Source organism: Asterias amurensis, chromosome 4 (assembly GCF_032118995.1).
Source record: "Asterias amurensis chromosome 4, ASM3211899v1".
NCBI lineage: Eukaryota > Metazoa > Echinodermata > Asteroidea > Forcipulatida > Asteriidae > Asterias > Asterias amurensis.
The window spans coordinates 25,256,702-25,275,169 of record NC_092651.1 but is presented as its reverse complement, the minus strand read 5'-3'; the positions used below and the strand labels follow the sequence as shown (position 1 = coordinate 25,275,169).

Below are 18,468 nucleotides of genomic sequence, written 5' to 3'. Positions count from 1 at the left end.
TTCTTTGGAAAACCCATGCAATCAGGTAGGAACTGAAAACCAAATCCATGAAGTGCCTTCAGATGACTTAAATCTATTAAAATACATTGATTTTAAATTTTCTGCATCATCGTTTAATCTTGTAAAAAACTGTATCAAATTCTGCAAAAAATTTAATACTTATATAAAACTTTGAAGTAATATTCTTAAATTTTACTTAACCCCAGGTAAGTTAGGGTGATAGAGTAATGCAACATGGGTGTTTTTTTCTTAAATCTTTCTCTTGCAACTTCAATCACCAGTTGAGTCCAAATTTTCAGAGGTTTTTTATTTTTATGCATATGTTGAGATACACCAAGTGAGACTATTGGTCTTTGACAATTACCAGTTGTGTCAAACACCTTTAAAGGCAGTGGACACTATTGGTAATTACTCAATATAATTATTAGCATAAAACCCGCCTTTGTAACGAGTAATGGGGAGAGGTTGACAGTATAAACCGATGTGAGAAACGGCTCCCTCTGAAGTGACATAGTTTTCGAGAAAGAAGTAATTTTCCATGAATTTGATTTTGAGACCTCAAGTTTAGAATTTGAGGTCTCGAAATCAAGCATCAGAAAGCACACAACTTTGTGTAACAATAATGTTTTTTCTTTCACTATTATCTCGCAAATTCAACGACCGATTGAGCTCAAATTTTCACAGGTTTTTTATTTTATGTATATGTTGAGATACACCAAGTGAGAAGACTGGTCTTTGACATCCACCAATAGTGTCCACTGTCTTTAAATCTAAGTTATTTTTAAACATTTTATCTATAAGAGGTAAGAACTTACCTTTCCTTGTGATCCTGACGATTGCCAGCAGGTGCTCTGATTCCCATCAACGAGTCTCGAGATGTGGCCCTCCTTTGACGATACCTCAATGTTACGGACGCAGCGAGACCACTCCTCGATCAGAGCCCCAGCTACGGGGCCAGTGCGACGGCGCCCTCGCCCTGGACGACCTACGTTGACTGGAGCACTCCCTTTACAAGATTTCAAAATTAGGTGTGGGGTTAATAGAGATTCAAGTACAATTTTTTTTCAAATGTTTATTATTTATTTAGCATACAAAAAGAACAATAAAAAAAAATGAACAAAGCAATTCAACAAGGACATCTAGCCAATGACACATGCCTGATGTTGAAAAAAGTTAACTGTCTAACTGCGACCTGGAAGCTTTTAACACCAATTACACTGGCTACATCAAATAAAAAAAAAATACATATTTGAAAAACATGAATACAAAACACAACAATAAAATAAACGTATATAAAAAAGGCGAAATACTAAATCCTAGAAAAGTAAAAATACCCCCTGGAAAACTTACTCTGCTTGGTAGACTTGGCATCTCAGTTTAGTTGTCTATTGTTTCTATTTTTATTATGTAACTTTACTGTCCCACTTTAACGTACAACTGTGTTCTCTTTTTTTGGGGATGGAGGTGGACTAAATGTGAATTTAAGCACTGGTGATGTGTTTCTCTTTGCCACTCACTTGCTTGGTGTTTCAAATACCGTTTTAGTATTGAATTTTTACTTTCTTATTTGTCAATTAGTTATGTTTTGTTAAGTATAAAGTATACTTACCAGGTTCAGATATGCGTACGAAAGGGTGGCGATGGTTACGTCGTGTACGGAAACAGGTCTCACAGAAATCAAAATCCTCACAGCTTTTACATTTGAAGCGCGGACCATTAATAGGCGTGGTCTGGCACCCATCGCATCTATAGGACAAAGTTTAATAAACAAACATGGTAACAGAGTTGAATAGAGTTAAGCCCACTGAGTGTGATTAGTAATCCTATTTCATGAATTGTAATCGTTGAGTGAACTCCATTTTTTTCAGATCGGACTTAGTAAATTGTTTAATTATTGTTACTATTATAATTATTATATATTACTAATAATGAAAACAAGGATGCCTCTTAAGTGAACTTAATCACTGTACCTCGCAAGCCTGAGGAAACCTGTAAACAAGGTTGCTTGTGTGAACCACTAACACTGTGGTTTACCACTTCTCTTCCACAACATGTGTTCTGGGTTCTTTTACGTGCACTACCAATCCTTGTACATGTACACGAGACCTATGGCTTAATGTCCCATAAAGACAAAGAAACTTTGGTAAAGTATCTTGCTCAACGACACAGGTGCAGAGAATGTGACTTGAACCCACACTCTGTTTTTCAGAAACAACTGAGCTTGAATCTGGTGCTTTTAATTGATCTAGTACGAACATTTCTGATAAATGGTTAAAGATTATATGATTTTTATGAAATATAACAAACTCTTTCTTTAGCCTTCAAGGACTTTTCTAAAGCACTCACGTGACATTGATGTGGGTGCTGGGCACCAGTTCCATCTCAGACACCAGTCCGGTCCAATGTGGTTGCTGAGGGAAGTTGACTGTGACATCTTTGCCGTTAGCGTTGAAACCTGACATCAGTGAAATCAGAAAGGAATTTTTAGCATCTTTCAAATTTAAATCCTGATCAAACTAATGAAACTTCAATATTAAAAAGAGAAAGAGTTCAGATTTCCAATTTCTTTAAGACCTTTATTTTCAGAAGAATAAAGGTCTGGAAATAAAGGTCTAGAAATAAAGGTCTGGTTTTGTGTTTTTTTTACCCCATGTTGGCTATATGGGAAAAAACTTTTGTATGCCCTCGTTTGCACCCGTTTTTGTTTCCTTTCTTATCTGTACGTATTTTCTAAGAATTATAATTTGTCTTATTTTAAGGTGCATTTGATAATTTTTAATATTGGAAATGCTCGGTTTAAGTAACATTATTACTTTTATCATTATTATACCAAAATATAAATCATGGTTTTGTTAACTCTACTCACCAGTGACTGTTCCTACACTCTGATGCGTCACGGATCCCCACTTGTACTTTGGTGATGAGACATTGACCTTCACTCGTACCCTATCTCCAACCTTGATGTTAGACCCAGGGGCACACTGTGGGGTGAACCCTAGGAGCTCTACATGGATGTAACGCACCCAGTAGGTACCTGTCTTTATCTGCCATTCTCCTTGTACATTCAGGTCATGGAGACCGTCACGATCAAGCTAGGGTGTAAGATTGAGAAAAAATACCTAGAATTTAACGGTTTGGATCAAAGTTTTTAATTAAAGAGATGACAATTTTATGTAGGAGGCAGTACATACTTCAAGTTTAGCAATGAGAGGAGCACATCCCCTAAAAAGGAACTTACAACAATATCAATCTCCACCATCCATGCCTCCAATTTACATTATCAAGTAAAAGCACTAAGACTTGTCTAGATTAAAGGCAACTTTTCTGGACACACAAATGGAAGTTTAATAAACCTGTCTTGAGTTTGCCCTTTTTTTTTTAACAAGGTCGAAATTGGTGTATGCATGCCCTTTTTGTGCTACGTTTTATCCTCTTCGAGAAAGACACTGCTACAGTCGAAAGGTCAGACCATAGGTTCTTTTGGTTGGTAAGTAGTTTGCAACAGCTATTTCTATTTCCTCAAAAAAAGTTCATGCGTAACCATGAAACATTTTGGAAACCCATGCCTCAAGTGCTTAAAATCCTTTATCGAAAAAGAGTTGCCAGAAAATGTCTAACGATGTTAACAAACTTACCTTGACGACTTTCCCGATATCTCCCTCTTGGACTTCCTCGTAGGTTCGGCAGCATCTCACTGTCATGCCAATCTGGATGTTATCTCTGATGTAGATCGCGTACTCATCGTTACTCAAGAAATCACTTCTCTTCTTATATGGTGTGCCTTCTGCTGCCAGCATCTGAACAAAAATTAGAAATAAAAATAGTGGCTTCTTATATAGCACTCATATCCATCACTCAGTGACACTCAAGGCGCTTTAACAGTCCGTTTTTTTCTGGAAGGTACAGTGTGTGACTACCTTTTGAAGTATGAGACCTACTCCATTTACATAGCACCATGTAATGGTTTACAAGGTGCCGAGAGTTGGTTTCTCTGCTAACGTAGTCCAACTATAGTCAAAAACAGTTCTTCCGGGAATTTGGCGACCGCCGCCTGCCGTACAGTTTAATTTCCTGAGAACTGGTCCTCTCTGCACTAAGCAGTATTAGCGGCTATTGACACCAGTGATGCGACCATGCCAGGTAGGCTGGTTCCAAATAGTCGACTAGGGTAGTCAGACTATCATGTACTAGACAGAGTTTGGGCTAGCGTAGTTGAAATTCAGTCAACGATAGTTCTTGCAGGAACTTTGGAAAATAATGACAAGGGTTGAAGCGTACCTGCTCGTAGTCTCCTTCCAGATCTTCAAAGTCGTCGTCGTCGTTCTCGGAGTCGGGAATGAACTCTGACGACAGTTCGCTCTCAGAGTCCGATAGCTCCACAAAATCTATATCTGGATGGTCCACCAACCAGCTGACAACGACTTCAGCACTAGGCTTGGAGTCTGAACCACCACCTTAAAGAATGGAGGAGTTGAATTGAAATATTTTAGACTTTGAAAAGTAAACAATTAAGATCCATTTGATGTGGTCCTTACTAATCCCCAAAACTGTACATACAACATTCATTTAAGTTGCAAGTAGTGCTGGGCGAATAGTGAAATTTTGTTATTCGGATACCGCTGGCCAACTATCCGAAATTAACCGGATATTCGAATAGTTTTTTTTGCCTCTAGAGGGCGCTGTTCGTTTATGAATGAGATCTTATGGGCGGATTGATATTAGTTTTAGACAGTGTCACTCGGTTCATTCATAAAAATGACCGGATCTAACTTAAAGATGGCGTTTTGCTTTTTCTTTTGATCGTGATTGACTCTACGTGAAGGAAAACTTTTGTAATCTTTGAACAAATTACGTCAGAAATGTCATTGTTTTAGAACTCTTCACGGAGGTAAGCATAGTTAAATACTTAATATATGCTGTTTTATGCTGTCTTAATAGAAGTTTCATAAGGATTCAGACAAAACATTCATATCAGTTGTCGCCCGACGTCCGCGGATATTCGGATATTAAAGAATAATCCGGTTACTCGGTTGTAATTACAGAATTATCCGGTTTGTGAATAGCTATTCGCGCCCTATGCGGATATCCGGTTAAGAAAAAAAAGGCATTCGCGGTTACGGATAGGAAAACCTCTTCGCCATTAACCGGATATTCGAATAATTCGCCCAGGCCTAGTTGCAAGGCCCAGTTTTTGCAGAATTATTTGTTTTTCTGTACAAATTTTGTTAGAAAATGCCGTTTCAAAACGAAAAATATAAAACCTTTTGCACATGCCACAGACAAAGCACAAAATACATGTCACATGAAAAATTGTGGTACATTTATTTTAAGTAACTAACACTAATTATTAGCAATTTTTCTAGCAGTACCTTTAATAAACACTAACATCACAAGGCCATGAACGGCAAGGTGAGGGCTATACTTAACTAATTTGGGCCATCGACCCAAATTAACTGCCACAAGGGGCACATTGCCACCTACACCTCCAGCTGAAACAGGAAGCAATGGAACCTTCCCATGTAATGTGCTAATTACATTCACGCATGCGTACAGACCCTGTTGGGAGGCAAACACCATAGAGTTGTGCACTAAGCACACGCGCAATCGCGTCTGTGTCACGCACCCGTTAGCCGTGTACAAAACAGCGCGATGTTCCCTCATTTTGCCAACCAAAACGTTAGTGCGCACGCGCTATGTGCAGTTTACATATTTCATGGGAAGGGTCTATTATGGTTAAGTGTATTGCTTCATGAATCGGAATTTGAACCCACAGTCTGCTGCTCTGCTGAAAACACCAAAGCTTGGGTCTAGTGAACTAGACTGCTCGGACACGACATGCTTGAAGCTTTCTCAAATCTTGTTGTTTTGTTTTGTGGAACAGTTATTATTTTCCGCTCTAGAGCCGAGGCAGTACTTACTCAGTGCTTTGATGGCAAACTCTACATTCTTCCTGTTGAAGCCCATCTCCACCAGCTGACTGACCAGTGGGGATGGAGGGCTCTCTGTCGGCTTGACCCGACGCTGCTTGATCGGTCTGGCTATGGCCGCATCGGATGGACTGGCCATTTCACGTACCGGTTGAGCGATGTGGACTTCCTCATTGATGTAGCCCGGCGGTGGGGATTTAGTCTCAGCAATCAGGTATTGGCTCAGGGCGAGTGCCGCTGCCTACGGAATCACGGTAATAAAATAAAAACATTACGTGAGTCATTTTATTCAATATCAACGCCGCGTCGCCTAAAATGCGCACTTCACTGAATAACGCACAGTGACATTGCCCACCAATATGGTGCATCCAAGATTATTTGATGATGACGTCAGGTGAATTGGGTCAATTGAAGGCTTTTAAGAAGTCTAGTATCTTGCATTTGTGGTCATATCGCTTTTCAGGTTTTCTGTTTCAATCATTTTAAACAAATGTCATTTTGCAATTTTTAACAATGTAAGTCTTTCTAACTTCTATTGTGTAATTTTTGAGATGTTAATTATAAACCTACTTGAATTGAATTTAATTGAATAAACAGGATTACTAAGTAAGAAATCTATCATTTTTTTTTTTTAGTCTGAAACCTTACTGATTATAAAGTTTAAACCAGAACCATTATTTTTCTGTAAAATGTTTCCCTCTGAAATTAGCAACACTGAGTTCTTATAAAGCGCACATATCCTAGACATTAGATCAAGGCGCTGAACAAAATAAAGAATTAAAGGAACGTTACAGAATTGGTAAGAAACAAAAATCGTGAAGATCACAGAATTACATAAAACTTACACGGTCTAATGATGATGATAGTTGAAAACATCCCTTGAAATATTTCTGTCTGAAATGTCATATTTGATGAAAAAGAAATAATCCAACTTCGCGTTTGGAGTTTATCACTCAGTGAGCGTTTTATTCATTTTTATTTCGGCATCGATGCAATGCAAAATTTGTAATAGGTTTTTCACTATTCTCTCGTGACCCAGATGACCGATCGATCTCAAACTTCTACAGGTTTTTCAGTTTATGTATATGGTGGATTACATAAAGTGCTTACACTGCCAGCAACTGTTTTGTTAGCAAAAACCAATTCTGTAATGTTCCTTTAACAATCAACAAATTAATAAGCTCTGAACAGTTGAACAGTCTTGAGCGAATCTTGAATTCCACCATTGAGTCAGACTGGCGGACTTCTGGAGGGAGTTTGTTCAATAGGTAGGGACCGCTATAACCAAAGGCAACCTGTGAAAGGCGTGCAGTGAAATCATACCAAAGAAAACTGTATCTAAAAACCTACAGCTATATATGAACACACGCCCTCAAGTATCAATAAGTGAAAAACTTGAAGTACTATACAAAAGATTACCAAAGCTTCTGTCTAAACACAAAAGCTTGTCTAGAAAAGTAAAGAACACAAAACCCAATGCAAAAATACAGCTCGTTTTATTTTAAAAGACAGTGGACACTATTGGTAATTACTCAAAATAATTATTAGCATAAAACCTTACGTGGTAACAGGTAATGGGGAGCTGTTGATAGTATAAGCATTGTGAGAAACGGCTCCCTCTGAAGTAACGTAGTTTTCGAGAAAGAAGTAATTTTCCACGAATTTGATTTCGAGACGTCAAAATTAGGTTTTGAAGTCTTGAATTCAAGCATCTGAAAGCACACAACTTCGTGTGACAGGGGTGTTTTTTCTTTCAAATTGCAACTTCAACGACCAATTGAGCTCAAAAGTTTGTTATTTTATGCATGTGTTGAGATACACCAAGTGAGAGGACTGGTCTTTGACAATTACCAATAGTGTCCAGTGTCTTTAAGCACATAATGAAAGTTTCCATACAAGAAATATATTAAAATAAAAAGCTGAAAAAGAAACAATGCTTTACACATGTACTCTTACACACAAAAAAATGTAATAGGAAAATCAATCCCCTCTCACCTCCAACTCTTTCCTCTCAAATAATGCTTTGATCGGTGATGGCTGTGTGGCTGCATTCATTAACTGTTGTAGCAATGTGACATTCGTTATCATGGCGTCTGGGCTGTTACCATCTTCCCCGGATGACGGGGGTGGTTCAGTGGCCGCGTTGAGGGAAAGGACTTTGCGCAGGTTGTGTTGGTGACTGAACATGACGCGGGTGGCGCGCAGGAGGGCCAGTCGGATCTGCTGCTTGTGGAGACGGTTCAGATTGACTGCGTCTAGAATACAAAAACACCGTGGCTTTGAAATTGGTGGGGTACTGGTTGCAGCAATGATAAATGTATGGTGTTTTGGCAGGTAACTTTCTGCAGAGGAGAAGGGCTGACAGCTCTTTCTATTATTATTATCATTAGTATTATTATTATTTATCCAGCCAATTCGATGATACAAGACAAAACAAAATTAGTTCCAGATGGGCATGGAGAAACAACAGCAAAGTAATTACTGTGGTCTGTAGACCTGCCTTTTCACAACTGGTTGTAAAACTAGTAGAGTAATAGACTGTATTTATTTCTTATTTACCCTGGGGAAACCTCTCAGTGAAACACTGTTTTTTAGAGGTGCCCAGCAACTACATACACATTCAAATTTTATAATTGCATTATTATAAAAATATGTTTATAAAAACATTAATTAATATTAAAAATAGAAAAACAGCCAAATTTAAATAAAGACTACGGAAAACTATACTACAACACTCAACAGCACAAAAACTAGATATATAATAGATATACAAAAATTATGTAGACAAAAGATATGAACAAAAAACTGTAAATAAAAACATGTACATGTGTGGGTAGGTATTCACATTCAAACCGGGGACCTACATGTATAACAAAAGGGACAATAGGTCCACGGTTGCTATCACAAAGGAAATCATTGTGGTTCCCGGTTGCTATCACAAAGAGTTGAACAAAGGAGGGTCCCCGATTGCAGGTGTTTACACACTTGCGTGTGTGGATTACCTGGATCTGATAACATGCTGCTGTTTCTTGAAGATAGCACCTTGAGAGCTCTGAAGCCTGACCCAGCTAAACTAATCAACTGCACCCATGCATGTAACACCGATGGCGTCAGGGGAAGCTTCTCAACCTCAAAGGTCACCACAGGTACCTAGATGCAGAACAGGGGGAAGGAGGAGGAAACAGGAGGAAACGGGAGGCGGGAGAAAAGAGGTATGAGGAGACAGGGGTTAAAAGAAAAGAGGACAAGGGAGGAAAAAGATGCGAGAAAAAAGGAGGCAGGTAGAAGCCAGAAAAAATCACTTATCGTTTGTTTTGTTTGTTAAGATGATCTTCCCATCAAGGGAACTTGGCAAACTCTTACAAGGGGGATATAAACACCAAGCTGGCAATAGCCAATCTCTCTCATACAGTGTACAAACATTGGTTTAACGTCTATGATTATGAATTGCACAAATCAAGAAATTTTGCTCCAGTAACTTGAGGACAATACTGATTATAGTCATTGTGAAATCAGCGCCTAGCTTCGTAGGATTTGACCTACCCACAACCTTGGATTGCAAGAGCCCTGGGAAATCACGCCATCGCACTACATGAATTGGGTGCCAGTCTCTACCCGACTGCATTAGTTTTCCCTAGAATGTTTCTCTGGGGTTTTCCTCCCGCATCTCAAACCAAAACTTTCTTCACTGTCTTCTTTTCATTGGATTCTTGGCTAGCACAGTGAGTAAATTCACTTTTTTTAAAACTCCATGGCTTTACAACCAGAACAAATGAAATGAAAAAAAAAAATAATAATGGAAAGACTTACTGAAGTGAGAGACGACAAGCGACACACCCTCAACACTTTCTGGTCTTCAAACTGAACGGTCAGTCGTCCGTTAGCAGCGATGTTGGCCACTGTCCCTTGACCAAACTCCTCATGTCTCACCAAACCCCCGAGACGCGGGCGCCCATCGAGGTGGCCAATCACGGCCAGCGCTGACATGACGGCACCCTCTTTGGCAAGAGTGTCTTCTTGGCTTACATTTCGCGGCTGAAGGAAGAAATCAAGAAAGTATATTCATGAAATGAACATTAATGTTGGAGTTTCTGAAATATTTAAATAATTTGTGAATTTCTCAGGTATAAAAGTCTGTTGAAATACTTCACTGAAAGATAATGATTAGTATATACAGGCAAGAAATAAATGGTACTAAAAAAGTACAATTGCAATGACACGCCTATTACATATAGTAAACTCTAAAACTGTCTAGTTGAAAATAAAAATTTGTTTTCGAAATTAAAACTTCAAGTAATGAAACCACAAGGGGAACTGATTTCGTAACTTATAAACCATTTTGGGCCAAAAAAAATGACAAAATGACAAGAGCAGGACAATGTTGGCAATCTGTCTATTCTGTCAATAACTTTGTTTGGGTGCTTCTAGAGGTAACAGGTTCAAGTCTCGCCCTAGTTGAAATTAAGTTCAACCAAAAATCCAATGAATAATAATAATAATAATATTAATAATAAAATTATTCATATATAGCGCATATCACCGTGAGGTCCCTATGCGCTGTAAAAGGAAATCAACAATTGTTGTGCAAAGTAAACAGATATGTTTTTAACCGGGTTTTGAATTGTTCTGATGTCTCAGCCTGTTTAACAACCTCTGGGAGACTGTTCCATAACTGAACTGCTGAATATTGGAAAGAGCGGGAACCGTACGACTTGGTTTTGATAACTGGGTGGGTCAGAAGGGATTTATTTGAAGATCGTAGATTCCTGGTTGTTTTGTACTCCTGAACTACATGTAAGCTTTGAAGATAAACAGGGGCAATACAGTGAATACACTGATAAGTCAGAACCAAAACTTTAAAATCAATTCTAGCCCGCATTGGTAGCCAATGTAGATCCTTAAGAATGGGTGTGATTTCCGTATCCAACAGATTTTCTGTTCTTAATCCAATGAATATGCATAACAAAGCTTGAATACTCATATACATATTCATATCTGACCTCAGCAAGTCCATCCTCCAGGAGTATATCAGTCACAGTGCTGAGCTGCTGAGTGACGTAATCATTGATGGTCTGGTTCCAGGCCGGTAGAGTGTGCAGACGACATATGAGGATGATGACCTCTTCGGCTACCGTACTACCCAGGGAGGCGGTCAGGGAAACCTTGCAGCGGGATTGCTTCATGTTCCTCCGACCTCCGACACCTGTGGGGAGAAATTGATAATTAGGAATTGGTGACAACGTAATAGTAAATGACATTATCCAGTCGTCATGTTAGAGCACGGGTGACAGTCGCTGATGACAAAATGGTATGAAAATAGGATTTAATTTCAAGGAGGCATGTGCCTTTTGGTAGCCCCAGGAACTATAGACCAAAATGTCTATGTATCTGAAGACCAACTTGATGTACGATACATCCTGATTTTTTGACAGGTTTTAAAGATGCTATGTCAAATCCAACTGGGTCCACCAAGCAAGGCTGACAGACTCTTGAACCTAGCTACCAATGGACCCAAGATGCCTATGCGGTAAAGTGAGTAAGTTACGAGAATACAGATATAGCTTTCACTGGACTTACCGGAATAAGAGTATGGTATATCGGCAGAGCAGTTCAGCAGAACTGACCCCAGCAGAGTGAAGAGTTTCTTAACAAGGTCATTGGTACGAACTGATACATCCGTCTCCTCCCAGGCTGGTAACACTGCCCTCAATAGACGTAATGCCAAGATCTACAAAATCGCGACAATGACGACATCGTCAATGCAGGTTCAAAAGTTACAAAGTCAATGTTTTTTTGAAGTAAGACTTGTTCCTATAGATGTAATTTTTTTTGCATTGGGGATAAAGAATAGACTTTGTTTTTTACTCTTACACTTACGTGTATATTTAGTAATTTCCCCAAGTTCTGCGAAAAAATCCTCGGGCAGATTGTTTGTTTGTTTGTTTTTTATTTCCAAATATTACAATTATTATCATAAAACATACAAGAAAAAAGAACAAAAGGTGATAAGAGGAGGGCAACCAGAAAAAAAGCCTATGCTTGTACAGAGCCTGGACCCTTTATGATATAAGTTAATTGGTTTTAGTTTATAACAATAACAATGTTAATTGATGAAATGAAAGTACAGTGAAAGGTATAACACATACAGCAAAAATAGCACAAAACAATGTTTATTTGTAATTAAACTGTTTTTAACAATTTGTTTGCTATGCAGCCTTAAATACATATTGAGAGTTGATAACAAAAAGGAAGATTAAACATAACATATTCAGGAAATTACAAAAGTAGATCACTCGGGTGGGACTCAGGTTGGCGTAGTGCTATCTTTCCTTGCCTCCCACCTCTAGAACCCAGGTTTAAATATCGCAGGGGGCACTATGTGGATTGGGTTTTCAGTCCCTATCTTACTGCGTGGGTTTTCTCTAGAATATAAATCTTTGGTGTTTCCTCCCACATCTAAAACTGAAACTTCCTTCCTTGTCTTCTTTCCATTCGGTTCTTGGCTACATGTAGTACAGTTATTAAGTTCGCTTTTCTGAGAGTCCTTGACTTCACAACCAGACTCAATTTAATGATTAAATGAAATGGACCCACAAACTTTGCTTTAATAGTGCTAGAGCAGATGTCTATTGAGTATGCAGTGCTTAGTACCCATCGGTGTATGGGTGCAAAAACTAAGATTTTATTAAGATTTGTAAAATACAGTTTAAGGAATCTTAAGAAAAACAGAATATTACCTGGGTTGTGATGGACTCTGGAGTGACATCTGGTTTCTTGACCATCCCTAGGAGTAGATCCATCCAGTCCGGAGTGCTGAGGGCACGGCAGAGACTAGGGGCATTGGCAACGCTGGTGATGAATCCTAGCGTCGACCACTCACAATACTGTTGCCTTGCTACGAGTCGTGATGGAGACAGCTCACCTATTGTGGAAAAAAATATTAATATGGATTGAATACTAAAAACTAAAGATAATAACAAGACATAATAATAATAATATTGAAGTCTTGTACGGCTTTTTTTCCCATCCGAAGGACGAAGCAATGGTTAAGTGTCTTGCTTAAGGACACAAGTGTCACGACTGGGGTCTAAAACCAACACTCTGCTGATCAGAAACACCAGAGTTTGAATTTGGTGCTCTTAACCGCTCTGCCACAACACTTCTATAGTGATGGTTAGCAACAATCACAGAACTGTTCCATGACGTTGACCGAGGAGGATCGGTTTCAGTGACAAAAATTATGAAACTCAGAGGGTATTTTGCGTAAAATTTTTGTAATCCTGTGTATAACTCGTGTTGAGCGGTAATTTACTGCTGGTGTTGATCTCGTAGTCCGACATGTCTGCCACTCGGCATTTACACTGTTGCGCTCTTTAAGTATGGCAGCTCAATCTAGTAATGATTTGGCAAAATTGGGCGCAATCTGCAGATCGTGTAAATCTGTAGAATGCGTCCTATAGGTATTCTTGTAATCACATTTTGGTTAAAAAAAAAATTAAAAAATGTAGCAAGTGCTGTAAACTACGATACATGTCAAACAATGGAAACGTGCTTGCATGTAAAAGCTGTGCACCGATCTCAGCCAATGATAACTCTTCATTGATCTCAGTAAGGGGACTGTTATGGACTGGTTATGGGCAAAGCTCTACAAAAAGACCTGGATTCTTTGCACTTGTGGTCAGCAAAGTGGCAGATAAAATCCAATTCAGAAAAATGCCACCCAGCAAATTACCAGCTCCTCACAACCCATTTCTCTAAAGATATCAACAAGTTCTCCTTCATGCCCACAGCAGTCGGACTATGGAACGCACTCCATGCAGACGTCACCACCGCTCCATCGGTGACCGTCTTCAGGTCACACATCTACACCCAACTTTCCAACTGTTTCTTCACCTCAGCTTTTACATCCAGAAGTGGACTTTGCTGAGTACCAGCGTAGATGTAGATGTAGGTAACGTCGCATTCAAGGGGTCGATTATTTCTATCCTAAATTTTTTTTGCTAACAATCCTTGTATGAATGTTTGTAATTTTACTTTTATTTTCGCTCCTCTTCTAAAAAAAACAAGTTCTGTAGACAAAATAAAAGTTTCAATTATCTTTTTCTTTTTTTCAGGCCCTAGACATTTACTTTGATTGTTACCTTCTGATGGCTTAGAGCTGCCGGCTTCAACCAATGTCCTGAGCAGACCGCACAACGTCTTGGTTGCATCTCGTTGCATATTCTCTGCATGTATACCACAGCTCAGTGTAAGGAGTTGAAGGAGGCAGATGCTAGACCTTCTGATTAGCACTGTTGGGTGACTGCTTTCTTGTCTCTTCTTGGAAGCTGATTGGATTAAATCAGATCACATTGGCAAATCAGTAGGAATGTACTTTCAAAATATATTTGTTAAAACTTATTCAAAATACTACTGAATGAATTGGTTTTATTGAGTTGAAAAAAGAAAGTTGACTACAGCAGATTTTTCCGCTTAGCAGCTCTTTGAAACTGGGCCTTTGGGGGATGCAATTTTATATTTCAAATAACAAGTGAGAAACGGCTCCCTCTGAAGTAGCATAGATTTTGAGAAAGAGGTATTTTCTCACTAAAATAATAAAAGACTTCTAGCCAGAAGTCTTTTGTTCCTATCTGAAAGCAAACAAATTCGTCCAACAAGGGTGTTTTTTTCTCTCATCAATTTCTCGCAACTTCGATGACCAATTTAGCTCAAATTTTCACAGGTTTGTTATTTTATGCATATGTTGGGATACACCAAGTGAGAAGACTGGTCTTTGACCATTACCAAATGTGTACCTTCCCTTTAACCAAAAGGTGCGCTTAGTTTTTGAATTATGAAAACAATTAACACAAAGTGACAAATAATAATTATAATGGCTTCTTATATAGCGCTCAGGCTAGTCTGCACGAAGTGACCCTCACGGCGCTCCAACATTATTACCCCTGGTCACTGGGCCTTAAATTATTCCTCAAACCATCTCAGCTCCCTGGGGAGTATACAGCCTTGTCCAACAAATATGCGGCTAAATCAATCACAATAATGATTATTTTACGAGGTTATATTTTGTGCAAAACACAACATATAGATCTACATCTTTATATTCCATCTACAGGATAAAGCAATAATGGTGAGGTGTATTGCTTGAAGTGTAAAGACCGGGCCTCGAACCCACACTCTGCTATTCAAAAACACCAGAGTCTGCTGTGCTACACAGTTCAACCTTGACATGCCACAACAAAGACGTAAATTATTGAAATCAAGTCAACATTGAAAACTGATTTCCTACCTGGATCAATGATACATTCCTTCTCATCCTCGGCCTGTTCCACTACAGGTAGGGGTCCTGCTAACTTGAGATCATACTTCCCCTCTTTCCCCATGCGGTAGGAGTTGGTGCTGCCTGTGTCCCATTGAACACGTATCCAACCGTCCTCCCCTAATTCGCCAATGACTCGACCCTCACTCGGTGGTGGACCATCCTGGAAAAGTAAATGAAATAAGTTAGCCAGAGGCATAAGTGGGTACCAGCTAGGGTAGAGTTTGGTATTGAGTATGAAAAAGCCTAGGAGTACAACGGTTCCCCGGGGTTGTATACTCCCACGGGAGCTGAAAAAGATAACAGGAATGTTATTAGCCCAATGACCAGGGCACCAAAAGTCCTTTGAGCTATTGTGAAACAGCTATAACAACTTGTTTATTTTTTTCATTATATCTATTATTATTTGGAGACTGATATGGTTGGGTTGTCTTCAATGTGCAAATGTATTGTACAGGCTTGGAATTTTTTCTTTGAAAGGGCAAGGCCATTTTCAATTTGCAAAGGGCACTTCCATTGGAAATACATAAAAATCTTTTAAAGGGGCACAGAGGGCAACTAAACTCCCTGTAAAATTCAGCCCTGGAGATGCCCCAGGATTTGCTTTACCCCTGCGCACTTTCACATTGTGTCCCTATCCCACAGGGTTTTGGTTGCACGTTTCAAGAATACCCCAGGGTTTTACCATTTACTCCTACTCAAGAGCAGGGGTGGCTATTTGTGGGGTATGCCCATTAGCCGGGATATATCAGAGCTGTTATTCCCGACTGAAATCCTTTTAAAGCCAAAGTTTTTTTAAGGACTAAAATTGTTGGTTTAGTTTGTCATCTTAAGTCCTTTTCACATTGTATTTAACCCCTAACACTATTACCTCTGCCTTTCTTAATATTTATGCATGAAGTACGTCACAATGCTAATCCAAAACGAGGCGATGGGCGCAGCCACTGCAAGTGATGGGGAACGTGGGCCCATAGCCTCATTTTGGGTAAGAATTATGACGTCCTGCATAAATATTAAGAGAGGCGTATTCAACACGGCTGCAGTATGTCTCAAGAATACCCCAGGGTTTTACCGTTTACCCATACCATTGAGCAGGGTTGACTTTTCCCATTTGCCGGGGTAGATCAGGGGTAAAGCAATCCAAGTGTGAACGGGCTGGCCTTTATTCCCAAGGGTTGCCCTACATCCCCCCCCCCAGGGAATAGAGTAGTGTGAAAAGGTTTTTTATTACGACTAACCTGATCTCCCCATTTCCAGTCCTGCCCTCGCACTACTCTGGTACCGATCTTCATCATCCCAGCCAGCTCAGGTCCGCTGGTTGGCATCGGGGCAGGCGTTGGGATGTTACGTGTCTCTTCAAACACAGTGGATGGGAGTGGGGCATCGTCGTCGTTGTTACAGTCATGGTCTGGGCCTGAACCATGGATGTAATAAAAAAGATTTAAGACTGATCAATTTGGTATTTTGTATCCGTGGAAATTGAAAAAGAAACTGAAAATGAACAAATCTAACCCATAGTCCTTTAACTTCTATAACATTATTATTTATCATACAAGCGAAATGGAATATGGCAAAATAAAGCGCTTCTGCATCTCATATCCAACAAGACTTAATTAATTTTCAAGCAAAATTTACCACGGCTTCAAAGAGCGCAATATGTAAAATTAGAACAGTGCAATATGCATGGTAAGTGAAGATGTAAAATCACACTGTTGTTAATATAGACTGACCAAGTTTGCTTGAAGTCAATCGAGAAAATAAAGAAAAAAAGAAGGAAAAAACACATCTTACCTGGATGTTTTGTATCCGAAGGGATAAAAAAACAAAAACAAAACTGCAGAGTCTCTCACCTGTTAGTCTGAGCACAGTTTGCATCAGACCCAGTACGCCAGAGTTCAACAACAAGCTCACTCCACACGCCAGCTGCTCCTTAGTCAATATCCCCAGGGTAGCTAGAATGAACCTCGCCTGGGGTAAAACCCCCAATGTCAACCCACTATCCTCCTCATCCTCATCGATAGCCGCCTGGGCCGAGCAGCTCAACGTCTCGTTGGCCGAGATGACCAGACGACGGAGGGCGTCCACGGCCCAGCGACTCAACTTAGCGTAGGTGGTCTGCAGGATGACGCGATCGTACGGTGGGATTAGATTGATGTTGTTAAGGCAGTTGGCTGTTGAGTCGTTGAAGAGGGGGCTTTGTGGAGTGGTGTCGTTGCTGTGGTGGTCAACTAGACCCTGCCAGCCACAGAGCATGGCGTAGCGGACCGATGGGATCAGCTGGTCTTTTTTGAGTTGGGTTAGAATTGCTTCGGCTCCGTGGAGACGATTCTCAGCTCTCTCAAGCTGTTGAAGTTAACAAATAAATAAATATTTAAGTGATTAAGATTCTCCCAGGCTACAAGCTTTAATCAAAAAGTATACATATAAGCTTTGCAATTTAGTGCTCCCGTTTTTCGTCAAGAACGTTTGTAGGGATAGCATCTAGTAAACAGGGAAACAATCATCAAGATACAATCATTGGTGGTGATTGCACTGACGACAGCTGGCCAAGAATCCTAGGCAAGAAACAGGCCCATACATGTAAAATTGTTGTAATTCAGCCTTTGTGCTGCGAGGACAGTTTTTTTTAATAAACCATTTTATCTGTCTATAGATCTATCTTTACATTAGTGCCCTGGTCTTTGGGCCAATAACATTCCTTCAGTATTTCTCAGCTCCCTAGGGGAGTAAACAGCCCTGGCTACTGAGGCATCCCAAGGCTGTTTCAAACACAATATCAACCTCTACCCCTGCAGGTACCAATTTATACCCCTGGCTTACCTGACAATACAGCATCCTCCTGAGTTTCTCCAAGTCCATGTTGGTATCATTGACAGCAAACTCTACGATCTGACTCATCAGGGCTGTCTGTGTGGAAGCCCCCGTCATACGTTGGCGTAACCACTTGAACTTACGAGCGCTGGTGATTGCACTGACGACAGCTCGCCATGAATCCTACACAAGAAACAAGTCCAAGAAATTAAAGAGGCATGTCTCAAAATAACCCATGGCACAATAGCAGTGCTTTTGCTGTGCTACCCTTATGCAAAGTTCCAAAACAAAATTACATTTTCCTCATAGAAATGCCCCTTACCAGAGGAAGATTGTTTGCCTCTTCAAGAGCAAAGTTCAAGGCCAGAAAAGAGTCTTTTTAAATTTTGCGATATACTCATTTTCAAACAGATA

General features: G+C 39.8%; 1 protein-coding gene across 2 annotated transcripts in view; it reads right to left on the bottom strand.

Annotated features, from left to right (window-relative positions):
• The window catches only part of LOC139935653 (E3 ubiquitin-protein ligase HERC2-like), a 78,460-nt gene that overhangs the window by 36,124 nt on the left and 23,868 nt on the right, over positions 1–18,468 (bottom strand). For both annotated transcript variants that reach the window (XM_071930138.1, XM_071930139.1), the window contains exons 26-43: positions 18,064–18,237; positions 17,094–17,586; positions 16,482–16,657; positions 15,214–15,406; positions 14,069–14,254; positions 12,665–12,849; positions 11,505–11,655; positions 10,928–11,130; positions 9,738–9,962; positions 8,930–9,077; positions 7,923–8,182; positions 5,919–6,168; positions 4,279–4,454; positions 3,636–3,797; positions 2,867–3,092; positions 2,347–2,455; positions 1,610–1,746; positions 816–1,006 (exon numbers count right to left, since the gene is read on the bottom strand). In XM_071930138.1, coding sequence (XP_071786239.1) covers positions 816–1,006; positions 1,610–1,746; positions 2,347–2,455; positions 2,867–3,092; positions 3,636–3,797; positions 4,279–4,454; positions 5,919–6,168; positions 7,923–8,182; positions 8,930–9,077; positions 9,738–9,962; positions 10,928–11,130; positions 11,505–11,655; positions 12,665–12,849; positions 14,069–14,254; positions 15,214–15,406; positions 16,482–16,657; positions 17,094–17,586; positions 18,064–18,237 — 3,645 coding nt within the window. The remainder of the gene's footprint in view (positions 1–815; positions 1,007–1,609; positions 1,747–2,346; positions 2,456–2,866; positions 3,093–3,635; positions 3,798–4,278; positions 4,455–5,918; positions 6,169–7,922; positions 8,183–8,929; positions 9,078–9,737; positions 9,963–10,927; positions 11,131–11,504; positions 11,656–12,664; positions 12,850–14,068; positions 14,255–15,213; positions 15,407–16,481; positions 16,658–17,093; positions 17,587–18,063; positions 18,238–18,468) is intronic.